We start from the raw sequence: 14,611 nt of genomic DNA, 5'->3' as shown, positions 1-14,611 counted from the left end.
AATGACTCTATTAATATGAGACGATTGAAGTAATTTTTATGTGTCAATTGGTTGTCCAGATATTTTCTAATTAAATTATGTATAACCTGGTTGATGATCATCGTTATCTTGGTTTTTTAAATTTCCAACATCGATAAAAGGAAATTTTCAGTTTTGTTGTATTACACAAAAATAAAGAATACTCAGCATTTGCTATTCAAGTACTAGTAGATGATACCTATGAGGATGTGACATTGGATATAGATTTATATGTACATGATTGACATATTTGTCAACATATGACGTGTCTTCATTAATACGTCGTTGAAATCTTACACGTATTAATACAACTTGCTGCGAATCAATGTATATCTTCATGGGTTAGCAATCTCTCCGTTCTATAATAATGAAGACATTTTTTTTTCAGCATGGAGATTAAGAAAAATTGTGTTATGTGAGTTAAGTAAAGGGAGAATAAAGTGGAAAATGAAAAAGGTGAGAAGAAGAGAGAAAAAAGTAAGAGAGAGTAAAGTAGGTGTGGAAAAATATGTTGACATTTACAAAAAAGGAAATGACTCTATTACTATGGAACGTACCAAAATGGCAAAATGACTCTATTACTATGGAACGGAGGGAGTACTATATTAATGTTATGAAAGACTAAATACGAAAACTAATAAGCCTAAAAGACTAGTCTGTTAAGAGAAAAAACCTACTTAGTTTATATACGTCATACCACTTGTTCTCATAACCAATGTAAGAATTAAATCTGTAACATGTTAAATGTAAGTTACGGCGACACAATTTTTACACCATAACGTCGTGAAATTAGAACTGAAGTGATCGCGAAAAACTAGTTTTTTCAGTCGCAAAGTTGTGAGTTTGCAAGGAATTTGGCGAGCACAATGATATTTACTAAAATATAGCAAGCGCAATGATATTTACTAAAATATCTAGTAATATAAACTTATACACATATACGTAAACACTTTTTGAGCATTTATATGCTCATTAAACAATCTTAACTACAATTAGTACCATAAAATATGTTGAATTCAACAAATCAATTACAAAACCTACACAATATATGGCCATGTAAAAAAGTAGTAAGAGGCAAAAGCACGATATTAAATTAAATTAAGAAACTTAAAATTCTAGTATAATACTCTCTTTGTCCCATAATAGATGTCACACTTTCCTATTTAGTTTATCTCATAAAAGATGTCACATTTCTATTTCTAAAAAAAGCTCTCTCTCGTGTTCATATAAATATATTATTTCCTCTCACCACCTAACACATAAAATAACATCTCCTAAAATCTTGTGTCACTCCTCAAGTATGCCATCTATTATGGGACGGATGGAGTATATAAGAGCATACGCAATACATGCCCATTAGCCCATTCCACGAGAAACGAGAAGGTTGCGAGTTGCGGTGCAGAGAGGCAGTGAGATGAGGTCTACTCGCCAAACTTTCGCATCATGACTTAGACGTTATTTTGTGCTAGCTAAAAGTAGTGAGTACACATGCGTATGTACTGGAAAAAAAACTTACGCATGCGTATATACTGAAAATTAGTTGGGGCCAATCCATGTCATGCATTTTTCTCATGTTAATTTGTTCAATTAAAATGATAAAAACTTAGAAGTTTAGAGTCATGTGTACGTTACGCAAGTTTCTGTACAGCAAATCTCATTAAACTTTTGTATTTATTATTGTATTACAAATGTGATTTATACTAAGCATATTTTCTATTTTCATTTGGGTAACTTGCAATTTTTATACATGAAGTAAGTATGGTAAACCCTTTCTCTGGTACAATAATAGCCAATCTAATAAAAATTACCAATTATCAAACCACTAACAAATCACATAATTAAAAAAGGCTTAGAGCATTTAATGAATCTCATTATAAAAAAAAAAAAAATTAAAGCCCGGGAAGAATATAAACCCTCTCTCTAAATTAGATTTCCAAATCATTGATCATATTTACATGATGGAACTCAAAATTGGCAAGAAAAAATATGTATGAATTAAATGAAAATCCGTTCATGATTATTGTGGACCGAAGAACTAATTATATAGTTGTAGAAAATTTAACTAAATAATTTAGAGTTAATATATTGTGGGGCCCATTGTTAAAACCGTGGGTGTGTGGTGTGGTGACATGCAAAATAGACAAGATGAAATAAATATGTGGATAACGGAATAAGGTCAAGCTCAATGAAGTAGTTGGAGAGATGGACCATTATTATGAACAATTATAGTCACAAGCTCACATTTTGTCCATATTAATCTTTGTTTCTCCGAAATTAACTAAAACAGATAATAAATCAATCATGATCGCGGCCTTTGTTATTTATTGCGCGCCCTTAGAAAATTAAATTTATTTGCGTCAAATTGTTCGATTGTTTATTCAACTCCTTTCTCGACAAGCGTTCGATTTGGAGTATAATGAATTGATATGCACGTTGGTTTGTCACTTCAATAATTTGATGGTCATTTTTAGGGACTGATTTTATTCGTATTAAAAGTAAAATAAAATCATTATCAACATTGATGTTTAAACTGTTTAAAGAGCTGTGATCGACAATAAAGCGGCTGGGGCATTAAAGCACCCGTCGGGGTGCTATCCCATCACGCTGGGAGGAGACACCGACGGGTTGCTGTTGTGGGTGTCTCGTACCAGAGGGCATCCTGTGCTGAGGGGTTGAGCTCTTATTTGCAGGAAATGCACAAGGGCCATGTGGCCGTTCCCTGGTCGTGTGGTGACGCTGACGCCCCCTCGTCGCTTTGGCCATTTAAAATTTATTTTTTTTTTAAATGGAAAAAAATTAAAATTAACTAAAATTTTCTCACTTCCCCAAATATTACTCCATATTGTTTTTCTCCTTTTTTTTACCTTTACATTTTTTTATCATCCAATTCACCTCAAAATCATCTACAAATACCTCATTATCGCATAATTTTTTTCACAACTACTATCTTCTTCCCTAAAAAAAGTAGAAAACCTTTTCTTTTTGGTCCGTCCCCTAAAAGTAGAAACTTTCTACTTCATGAAATTTTTTTCTCTCAAATGAGGTGGGACTCATTTTTCTTTAACACACTTTTCTTTCTATCCCTATCTTACTTTACCAATTTTGCATTAAAATTCGTGTCATTTCAAAAGTTCCTATTTTTAGGAGTCGGAGGGAGTATTTCTCACTCATTTTCTAACTAAAAAATTTCTTTGCATTTTCATTTTAACTACTTATGATTTTGAATTATGTACTCCTAATTTTTAATTTTTAGTGTAATTTTAATTTTTAGGATTTCAACAAGTATATAATTTTTCATTTTTAGGAATTTAATTTTGTAATATTTTATTTTTAAAATTTTGTAAGGTAATTTTTTATTTTTAATGAAATTTTATTAATAAAATGTTGTTTTATTAATTGCATTTAAAATTGTATTGTAGTAGAATTGAAATAGTGAGATTCATGAACAATGAAAAGAAGGGTGGTAAGGGATGAATGGTTAAAGGGGTTAATTATCTCTTAAATAAGGACAATATAAACAGTGAGCAGTAACCCATCAATATTTAAAGGACAATATGATTAAGTGACGGCAGTTGTGGATGCTCTTATTGCATCCGCAATGCGGGCTTTTTGTTTCGTCCAGGGGGGGACACGATGGGGGAGGGATGAGTTGCAAGCGTCCCATCCCCCCACATGTAGCTTCGCCGAGGGACGAAGGGGGGTTATCCCTCCCAGCGTCCACCCCTCCTCGTTAAATCAGATGGTTGTGTGAAGCCCAGTCATGGGCCGTGTTTGTAATTTGATTTTTTATTAAATTGAAAAATATTATTTCATTCAATTTTTTATTCATTATTAAAAATATATTTGTTCCACGACAACTTTACCTAATTTTTGTTTGTTTTCTCATTTTTAATCATACACTACTTTATAAACTCATACTACCTCGTTCAATATATAAATAACACTCACTTACTCTCTCCTGCACTTATTTGAATTCAATTTTGCTTTCACTTTAAAGTATGGATCCCAACGATGGGTTTAACAGGATATACGACTACACGAGTATCTTCAGCAAACTCGAGACTATTATGTGAACCCCCCTGCGGATCCTGCACCAAGAACTTGTTAGTATGCCTATCAACACTAAGAACTTGTTGCAGAAAGACTCGTTGAGGACTACTATACTGAGCAACCGTGATAGGGGCCAAACATGTCCAACGTTGTTTCGTATGCGTCAGGAGTTACTCTTTCGCATAGCAGATACATTCAAATTTATAATATGTATTTTACCCCTTCCAATAAAATGTAATCTAGGATTTCAATAATATATAATCATACTCTTAATAAAATATATTTTTTGACTTGTGGGTATTGTATTTTAAATAAAGAATGTACAGAGTATTAAAAAGTGGAGTGGGCTATTTTTAACTAAGCTATTAAAGTGACTTGTGGGTTGTTAGTTGTTAGTTGTTACCGCGTTTAACTAACCCTTTATTCTGTAGTACTACATACGATACTCCGTTTCATAAAATGCACCCTATAAATTATACATATAATGCGAATTAATAATGGCAATAAAAATAAAAGGCATATCATATCATATGAATTAGTTTGTGTCGCAGAAATTAGCAGACACATCATATGCACATCCATCAGTTGTATTAATTGCACACACATATATATAAACCATCAATATTATCATCGCTACTCATAATTTCATGCAAATTAATAGCTGCCACAAGTTCGTAGACCATTGCCAGCCAACTAATATTTCCCTACCACTTTAATTTCTCCAACACCTGTCAAATATATTTATACAGCTTTTGTTGTATCCTCGCGCACTTTTTTAATAGTAATCTCACATGAATCAAGGTTCTATCAATTGGTAAGAATTGGTACATAAGGATATGATCAAATGAGAACCTATTCTAACATAAACAAATACTAAGAACTAATATAAACCCATTCATCCCCCAAATCCAATTGTCTATGTTTTGACGTGTCTTTATTTTTAAATTAAATTTTAATATAAATGTTATCATAGTGTTTTAATTAAACGTGGTTATTGAACATTATAAAACGGTTATATATCCCAACCAAGTATCGTTGTCTAAACTAGAGTTTTTTTTTCAGATTTTCCTACCAACTTATTGTTTTAAACAATTCACTACACAACATGTTTAAATCGCAAAAAATATACGTATCCAAAAAAATTACAAAAAAAAAAGGTAAATATATAATAGCCAGTTAAAAAATCAAGAAAATAATAGCACAAGAAAGGATAAATCAAGCAAATAAGTGTACAATGATTTAGTGTATTACAAGTTAATAAATGGATCATATTAGAGGACAAAATAAGTAATGCCATATTAATTTAAGGTATTGATTGTGAGCCGCAGATATTATTAATCTTTGCGTTTACTTTTGTTGAGGGTTTAATTTCCTACTTTCAACACACATGGAGTATAATGGTTTTTAGTATATTACTCCTACTAATTAATAACGACGATATGATGACGTTAAATCTAAAGTTTACATCAAGCTTTTTAGACCAGGAACTAGATAGCTAGCCCCATCTATAAATGTTGCAAATAACTCAATATTTATTGTGAATTCATGTATATACAATCAGAGCACCATTTGTGTTTAGTTCGTCTAAGTATTTTATAATAAAATGCAGAAAAATCAAATTAAATCATCATTTATGCTTATTGTTCATGTATTCATAGCTGTTTTTTTATAAGGAGAAATGCTCAAGCCACAAGAATGGCCATCAGAGAATACATCAAAAAAAGGTCAAGCTAACAAAGGCTTAGTAAAAACAAAAGCTACCAACATCAATTACATGTTCTGGTAATTAACTTTTATCTTTAGAGTTATAGTACTACTCATTAGGATGGTTTCTACGTCCGTCCACCAAAATTTGTCCCATTTTTCCATTTCCGTCCGTCCCCAAAATTTGTCTCATTTTACTTTTACCATTTTTGGTAGTGGACCTCATGTTCCACTAACTCATTACTACTCATATTTTATTATAAAATTAATATATAAAAGTAGGATCCATAATCCACTAACTTTTTCAATTCACTTTCCATTACATTTTTTAAAACATGTGCCGGGTCAAAGTGGGACAAATTTTGGTGGATGGAGGTAGTACTCCATCCGTCCACGAATAAGAGTCCCGGTTCATAATTACCATAAATGGTAAAGAGACCCCACATTCCACTAACTCATTCCACTCACATATCATTTAAAACTAATATATACAAGTGAGACCTCTATTCCACCAACTTTCTTCCACTCACTTTTCTTAACATTTCTTAAAACCCGCGCCATTTAGAAATGAGACTCTTAATCGTGGACGGAGGGAGTAATATTTAAGAATTAATTGTTGGTAATAAAGTGTTGATTTGAGTTTAGAGTAATAAATTTGATAGTTATGCACAAATCAGTGGTGAAAGTAAATATCCTAATTTCAAACAGCATACATGTGTGAATATAATAAAATGAATACAATAAATAAACGAATCAAACTAAATGCATACGTGTGGACTTAATTATTTCCCCACACACCACACACTAACACACAAATAAAACAGAAAGGAAAGAAAGAGAATTAAATAGTAAGTCGACTGGTCAATCAGAACAACAATCTTGAATATGATTCATTGAAAACTATAACTGTCAATCAGAAAAATAAGATGATGGTTCAAGGCACTGCACTACTAATCCGTCCGTTATAGTATTCGATAGTACTCTTATTACAATGGTGGCTTCGAGCCCCATGTGAGTACGGGGGATGAGTGTCGGGCTATGTGCACTATGGATTTTGAACTTAACAATTGGTCTTTGTATTGTTTTTGGGGGGTCTGGTCGGTATATTTTCTTGAACCCATCTTAATACTTTTGTACCACATTAAAAAAAAAACTATGTAACACACTAAAATAACATCCGTCAATTTAGAGCGAGAGGAAATTTTCTAGTCATCCTACGACGGCACTAGGGTGTAAATGTAAATTTGTACGCAACATAAACTAATAGTATATGTAAATGGCAGTAATCAATCAAGTTGATTTCGTGACGGAGCATTCCCTAAGAGCTGATGGAAAACAAGTATATCCGCACGTAATTAATTCATTGATTCACAAATCACTGAGCCCTAATGCCCTAATTCTTAAACAATTTATGCATGATATAAAGGGAAAGTCACGCACATAAACAAGTTGGTGGAAGTTGAGGGATACAATTATGTTTCTAAGACCGCAGTCACATGTTTTTTCCATATATTATCTCCCCCTTCCCTTTTTCCATTTACAAAATTTCAAAAACAAAAAACACAATAGATTTGCAATAAATCATCCACGATCTCTCCCTATATAGTAGGTAAAAGAATTCAAAGATGAATCTGGCCGTCGCAATGTTCTTCTACTCCCTCTCTCTCCTCTCTCTCCTCTACTTGATATGGCGATTCTTCGACGCCAGGAGGCACCGCAACTGCTACATCCTCGACTACGAGTGCTACAAGCCCACCGACGACCGCCGCCTCAGCACGAAATTCTCCGGCGAGGTCATCCGCCGCAACAAGCACCTCGGCCTCAACGAGTACAAGTTCCTCCTCAAGGCCATCGTGAGCTCCGGCATCGGCGAGGAGACGTACGCCCCGAAGATGGTGTTCGAGGGGCGCGAGGCCTCCCCGACCCTCCGCGACGGCCTGGTCGAGATGGACGAGTTCTTCCACGACAGCATCGACAAGCTCCTCACCCGCACCGCCATCCACCCGGCCGACATCGACGTCCTCGTCGTCAACATCTCCATGCTCGCCACCGTCCCCTCCCTCTCCTCCCGCATCATCAATCAATACAAGATGCGGGAGGATGTAAAGGTGTACAACCTCACCGGCATGGGCTGCAGCGCCAGCTTGATCTCTGTGAACATCATCCAGAATGTCATGAAAACTCGGAGGAACACTACTGCCATGGTTGTGACTTCAGAGTCGCTCAGCCTCGGCTGGTACACAGGGAACGACCGTTCGATGATCCTCGCCAACTGCCTGTTTCGATCAGGCGGCTGCGCGATGATCCTCACTAATAAACCCTCACTGAAGGATAAGGCCATGTTCAAGCTGAGGACGCTGGTGCGGACGCACCACGGAGCCAGAGATGAATCCTACGACTGCTGCGTTCAGAAGGAAGACGAGAAAGGGTTTATAGGGTTTCATTTGGGGAAAAATCTGCCAAAGGCCGCGACACGCGCTTTTGTTGACAATCTGAAGGTCATGGCGCCGAAAATCCTCCCGATCCGTGAGCTGGCCCGGTTCACAGCGCTGCTGGTGGCGCGGAAGGTGCGGCAGAAGTGGAGCAAGGCGGGAGGCGGAGGGGCGAGGCCGCTGATCAACTTCAAAACAGGGGTGGATCACTTCTGCCTGCACACGGGAGGGAAAGCGGTGATCGATGCGATCGCGCAGAATCTGGATCTGAGCGAGTACGACGTGGAGCCGGCGCGGATGACGCTGCATAGGTTCGGGAACACGTCCGCGAGCAGCTTGTGGTACGTGCTGGCGTATATGGAGGCGAAGAAGCGGCTGAAGAAGGGGGATAAGGTGTTCATGATCAGCTTCGGGGCGGGTTTCAAGTGCAACAGCTGTTTGTGGGAAGTGATGAGGGATTTGGATGGGAGGAATGTGTGGAGTGAGTTTATTGATAAGTATCCGTTGAAGAATCTGGCTAATCCTTTCTTGGAGAAGTTTGGATGGCTGCATAATGAGGATCCTGATACCTTCTTCGTCCCCGATGATTACGAAATACCCGATTAATTAATTGCTTCTTCTGTTTTACTTTCTGTATGTGTGTGCGCGCGCGTTTCGTGATTCTTCCATAATTAATTTTGTTTTGTTTGTTTTCTCTATCTTGGGGGTTTTAGACATCCGATTTAGAGATACAATTGTTGTTTACACCTCAAAATTATTGTATCCTGTTTCAAAATGTTATGTATACGATTAAGAATGCAAAATGCATGCTACATGTCTCACTTTATATATATATATATATACACACACACATCACTCTCCATCTCCATCTTGGAATGATGGTTAATTACTTTCTAAATTGGTCATTACAGTATCTATCTAGTACATTTGTATAAGGTGAACAAGTGATGATAGATGTTTTGGCGTGTGGGGTAAGGATGAAAACAATCTGGATTGGTGTTTTTTGTATGATCAAGATTGGTATAGTAGTAAAAGCATCACCTATAGGAGATGAGGGCGCAGTAGAAAATTAATGATGAGGGTCGTTGGATCTAACTCCAAAAGAATGAATGCACAAAGGAATTAATTGCCCGGTGCCACGTCTTGCTAGCTAGCTGGCTCCTTATGGATAATAAACATACTACTAGTATTTGAAATAAAAGCCACTTATATTATCAGAAAATGACATTTTTCATTTGGTGCCCTTTTTACCCTACTACTACCTCCGTCCCCCAAAATTTGCTATACTTTGATCCGACACGGGTTTTAAGAAATGTAATGTAAAGTGAGTTGAAAAAGTTGATGGGATGTGGGTCCTACTTTTAAAGTATTAGTTTTATAATAAAATGTGAGTAGGAATGAGTTAGTGGAATATGAGGTCCACTACCAAAAATGATAAAAGTGAAGTGTATCAAATTTTCAGGGACGGACCGAAATGGTAATATGTATCAAATTTTCAGGGACAGAGTATTTATTACGCCCACTAATGCATGTCCAGTACAATACAATACAATACAAAGTGGCTGTAACGCTAGCATTATATAATGTTGTTTTTTCATTAGGTCTACTCATATTCACACAACTTTCTTATAGGTCTTGTCATATTTTCGTTTGGTTTGGTTGATCCTCATTAGTAGCCTGTATGCAACATTTTTGCTGGATTTGATCCTACCTCAAAATTAAGGTGATTTTATCTTAATTAGTTGAAAGTCTCTTTCATGTGTGCTCAGCCATTTCATGTGGGCAAGAGGAAATCATGTACTATTAATTACTCTACTTAATAGATAATTAATAATATTAATATATAACCACTATAATTAATATACCATAAATACTAGTAGTATAAAGAACTAAGAGGGTTGTATTGAATAAAAAATTCAATGAACTAGACATATTGTAGCGTCCATACTATATGAACAAATTTTGACTTTAGACAAAAAGTGGACCAGATTAATATACGAAATACTTTTGAATGATCTAACTATCTCTGTGATTTTTATATTTTTGCAAACTACTACTACTACTACTAAAAGTCTAAAACTTTCGTAATTTAATAGATTTACACATGGGGCATGTTGTTTTAGTCCCCCCCTTATCCATAAATATTCATATATCTTCCATAATCTCTACATGTAATCAATGTAGCATATTCGATAATATCCGTATTTAGTCGATAATGCATGATGAATAAGGATGTACAAAATAAAATAATAGTGACATAATTGGGGGTAGATTGAAATTATTGTATATATTGGGATGTAAATGCGAGGGCATGTAATGATCAACTACTACTAGTGCTCGAAATCAATAAATGTGGTGACAGACATCCGACATGGCTCGCCAGCTTTCACATGATTAACATTTTGTTTGGAAGCATTACTCCTCGTCTCCTCCCATGTACATGGAGGAAAATGATCTCATATACACTATAGCTTAATTTCATATTGCTAGACAATGCTTAACTATTTAACTATGCTAGTCTTGTCACTGTCTTATTGTTATTATTTCAATGTATATAGTATCTATTTCTGTGCTAACCTTGTTTGGTATCAATTTGCAGGAATTTACTGCATCTCCCTAGCTATTTACAATTCTTATTACTCCCTCCGTCCGTCATTAGGAGTCTCATTCATAGAATCATAGGTGACATGTGTTTTAAGAAATGTTATGAAAAGTGAGTGAAAAAATGTTAGTGGAATTAGGGTCCCACTTGTATATATTAGTTTTAAATGAAATGTGAGTGAAATGAGTTAGTGGAAGGTGAGACCCTATTACCATTTATGGTAAAAGTGAACCGGGACTCTTATTTGCGGACGGACTAAAATGGAAAAACGGAACTCTTATTCGCGGACGGAGGGAGTATTTACTATTCGAGATGTTTCAAATGGACTGTAATATGACGTAGAATATGGAGGTCCAAATTCACTTACCAATCTCTTTTGAGGGGTGCTGAGCCTAGAAAAGAGAGATGTATATGGTTGATTGGGAAGATACATGGAAATTTTGCATCGTTCGGAACAAGGGTATCAAAAATTGATAGTATGTTGTAGCTAAAAAGAGATGATCGATAGTTTCTGATTCCTATTTGCACATAACGTATTAAATTTATGTCCAAATTCTTGAAATATGTTATTTATGTTGTCACTAAAATAAAATAAATATTTTTTAATGGAATATGAAAAAGTTAAGTCAAAATTGAGAAGGGAGACAATTTTGACCATGTATATAATATTGAGAGTTTAAGATCTAATTTAAGTATTTTTTATCCTATACATAAGTATATATACTTCATTTGTTCCGTACAAATATTATTTGAATGGTGACAGATGGGGTATTATTTGGATGGTAAATCGAGAAAAAGTTGTGTTATTTGTATTATAAAAAGAGAAATATTATTAAAAATTGTTAGTTAAATTCAATTAAGATTATCAAACTATACAATATTTTGTCGTATGTTAGAACTCTGTTACTTATTAGTATTATGATATGCAAGCTGAGAGCACAGTACATATCAGGGTATTTCAAAACTTTTAGGTCAAGAGAGTTCACTAAATCATTGGGGCTAGGAGATCTCAAACCAGAGAAGATTATGGTTGTAGGGCTCATTCTCAGTCAGCTATCAATAAAAATCTTAACCCACTACACTAGAAATTAGTATAGAAAAGTAAAGGGTCGATCCCACAGATAGGAATGAGGTGAAAGTAAGAGTTAAGAGGACTTGGAAATGGGGTTGGCTGCTGCCACGCAAACTTGGGTTAAGAATTTTAACTACTAGACTTGGGAAATGTAAACTTATCTAACAGCTAGACCTTGGAAACGGAAAATATGATGCAAGCATTCATGATGAAACAGAAAGTGAACAGAGAGTAAAACCGAACAACTGAAATTTACTAGACCTAGTGAGCAAACTTCCTAAAAACAGCTAGACAAAGGAAAGGCATGCAGTGGGGACCATTTTCCCAAAACAGAAATAGTACGGATGAAAAGCTGCAATAACGAAAATCTGACTCTAACTAACAACGATCTTCTTCTCCTTCAACAATCTAAACGTAAACATGTACTCCCTCCGTCCCTAATAATTCGTCACCATTTGACCCGGCACGGATTTTAAAAAATGTAAAAGAAAGTGGGTTGAAAAAGTTAATGGTATGTGGGTCGTATTTTTATATATTAGGTTTATAATAAAATGTGAGCGTGAATGAGTTAGTGGAATGTAGGGGCCACTACTAAAAATGTTAAAAGTGAAAGGTGACAAATTTTTAGGGGGACGAAAAAGGAAATAGGTGACAAATTTTCAGGGACAGAGGGAGTAGAAAATAGAGCAATAAACCAGATCGAAACAGAGCATGCTAGATCGGACGTTAAAACTACGATTAACCGGAAAATAAAGCAGATCTACAACTACTAGACGAGGTAAACGAAGAAACGGAAGCTAAACATCATATCCATGCAGAAATTCAACAGATCCAAGCGTCAGATGCTTAATCCACTCCGGATCCAAGCCATCCGAAACCAACAACAGCAAAATCCATCTCCAACTACTCCGATTCGAACGACTTGCTCCGATCAACTACAATCAAATCACAATCCAACTTTAACCCAACAGATCAAGTGCGAAAAGCATTCAGAGTAAATAAGTAACAACAATCAACGTAAATCAGAAATGAAAACAGAAAATAAACTTCCATAACCAAATATCCAGCAATTCAACAGCAATTCAACGATCGCCGAGCTTCGAACAGCGAAGTCTCGGCAGAACGGCAACAAAAACAGAAATTAAAGACAATTGTTTCTTCGCCCTTCGCAAGGACGGTGGTACGCAAGATAAAAACCAACTATCAAGACGTGAACCTCCCAGAATTATCCCATTGTGCAGTGTGTGTAGAGAAATTATAAGAAGTGAGCTAGGAACTAAGAGCTGGAGCGTAAAAAGAGTCCTCTTAATTGATGTGTGCTTCCAGTATTTATAGACGGGTTGGCTTCTAGATCCTTCCTTGAATTCTTCGTTTTGCCCATCCTCTTTGAAGCTTCCTCCGTCTGGTAAATTTTGTGCTCCTTTGCTTCCTTTCCCGCTTCTTCCTCCGTCTGGCAAATTTCTTCCTTGTTTCTCTACACAACATAGCTTAAAACATGTGTTAGACCCATGAAATCATTGAATTTATCCCATAACCGATACGTGAAATTGACCTTATCATACTACATATAGTACGTAATTTTTTATTTACAAATGTTGCTTCATTTGTTAACCTCTATAATGCAGCTAATATTCAATCTTGCTTTGCGGGGACAAATTTCAATCCTCTATGGGAAAATGATTTCTCACTCTTTTAGGAGGTACATCAGCTATTTAAAAACAAGAACTTTGAAATTTAACTTCTACGTTGTGATGTCCCCATCACAAGACCACTAAAATCTCTAATTCCAATATATATTTCTATTTCAATTTTTTTTTAATTGTGAATTCCCAACAAGTTGCACATTATAGCCACTTTTTGGGACCTCAACAAGTAGTAGCACATAATTAATCAAGTCCCTGTCGATTTAGATGATTTCACATATCTCATCTTCAGTGTTTGAAAGTTGTTTTGTTCAAGGAAAGAAGACCAAAGAAAGTTAAAAAGAAAAGAAATAACGAAATTAAAAAAATAATTGGAATTTATATCGCAGACTGAGTAAATGATCTATTGGTTAACCGGTGAGTAAAATAATACACCTACTAATTTCATCAAAAGTGGCTCAAGATATACATTAAAACCTTGTAAAGAAGCTGAAATGACAAAAACAATATAATGTATTCAAGCTTTGCTCATTTCCTTTGTGAAGTAAACTTGTCAACCAAAAGAATTAATTGATCTAAAAAGTTACTACTATAAGAGATCAAACAGATTGAGAATAAGGCAGCAGATGATATACTTAGACAAAAGGGTCAATTTCTCAGGAAATGTTTCACAACATTATTTATGGTTAATTCTATTTTTCACAATCAACATTTATTATGCAATTTAAGCATTATATAGGCTACTGGGCATAGGGGTGTATTTAAAAAATAACTGAAATTAGAATTACAGTATCCTTCCAACCATATGCTGCCACGTGACACTAATAAATAACAAAATAACATTATTAAGCAACAAAATTAGTGGATGACATTGATGGATTGCATAAAAGACTATTTATGTTGTATTAAATAATGCAAAATAAACTGTATTTAATACAACATAAATAGTCTTTTATGCGATTTGCGGAAATCCGTCAATGTCATTCATTAATTTTGTTGCTTAATAACATTGTTTTGTTGCTTATAAGTGCCACGTGGCAGCATATGGTTGGAAGGATGTGATCTAAGGGTGAAAAAACACTAGTGTTCC

At 35.2% G+C, this 14,611-nt stretch overlaps 1 protein-coding gene across 1 annotated transcript; it reads left to right on the top strand.

Moving 5' to 3' along the window:
* Positions 1 to 7,277: 7,277 nt before the first annotated feature.
* LOC125186497 (3-ketoacyl-CoA synthase 12-like) lies at positions 7,278 to 9,011 on the top strand. The gene has a single exon (XM_048082864.1). It carries the CDS (start codon positions 7,398 to 7,400, stop codon positions 8,808 to 8,810), a length of 1,413 nt encoding a protein of 470 aa, XP_047938821.1. The 5' UTR covers positions 7,278 to 7,397; the 3' UTR covers positions 8,811 to 9,011.
* The last annotated feature ends 5,600 nt before the right edge of the window (positions 9,012 to 14,611 follow it).

The sequence above is a fragment of the Salvia hispanica genome, chromosome 5, assembly GCF_023119035.1.
Source record: "Salvia hispanica cultivar TCC Black 2014 chromosome 5, UniMelb_Shisp_WGS_1.0, whole genome shotgun sequence".
Lineage (NCBI taxonomy): Eukaryota > Viridiplantae > Streptophyta > Magnoliopsida > Lamiales > Lamiaceae > Salvia > Salvia hispanica.
Note: the sequence above shows the minus strand (reverse complement) of the source record. Positions and strands in the feature narration are given on the sequence as shown.

Excerpts from the sequence above, each read along its gene's own strand:
- LOC125186497 (XM_048082864.1), top strand. The coding sequence starts at position 7,398 with ATGAATCTGGCCGTCGCAATGTTCTTCTACTCCCTCTCTCTCCTCTCT.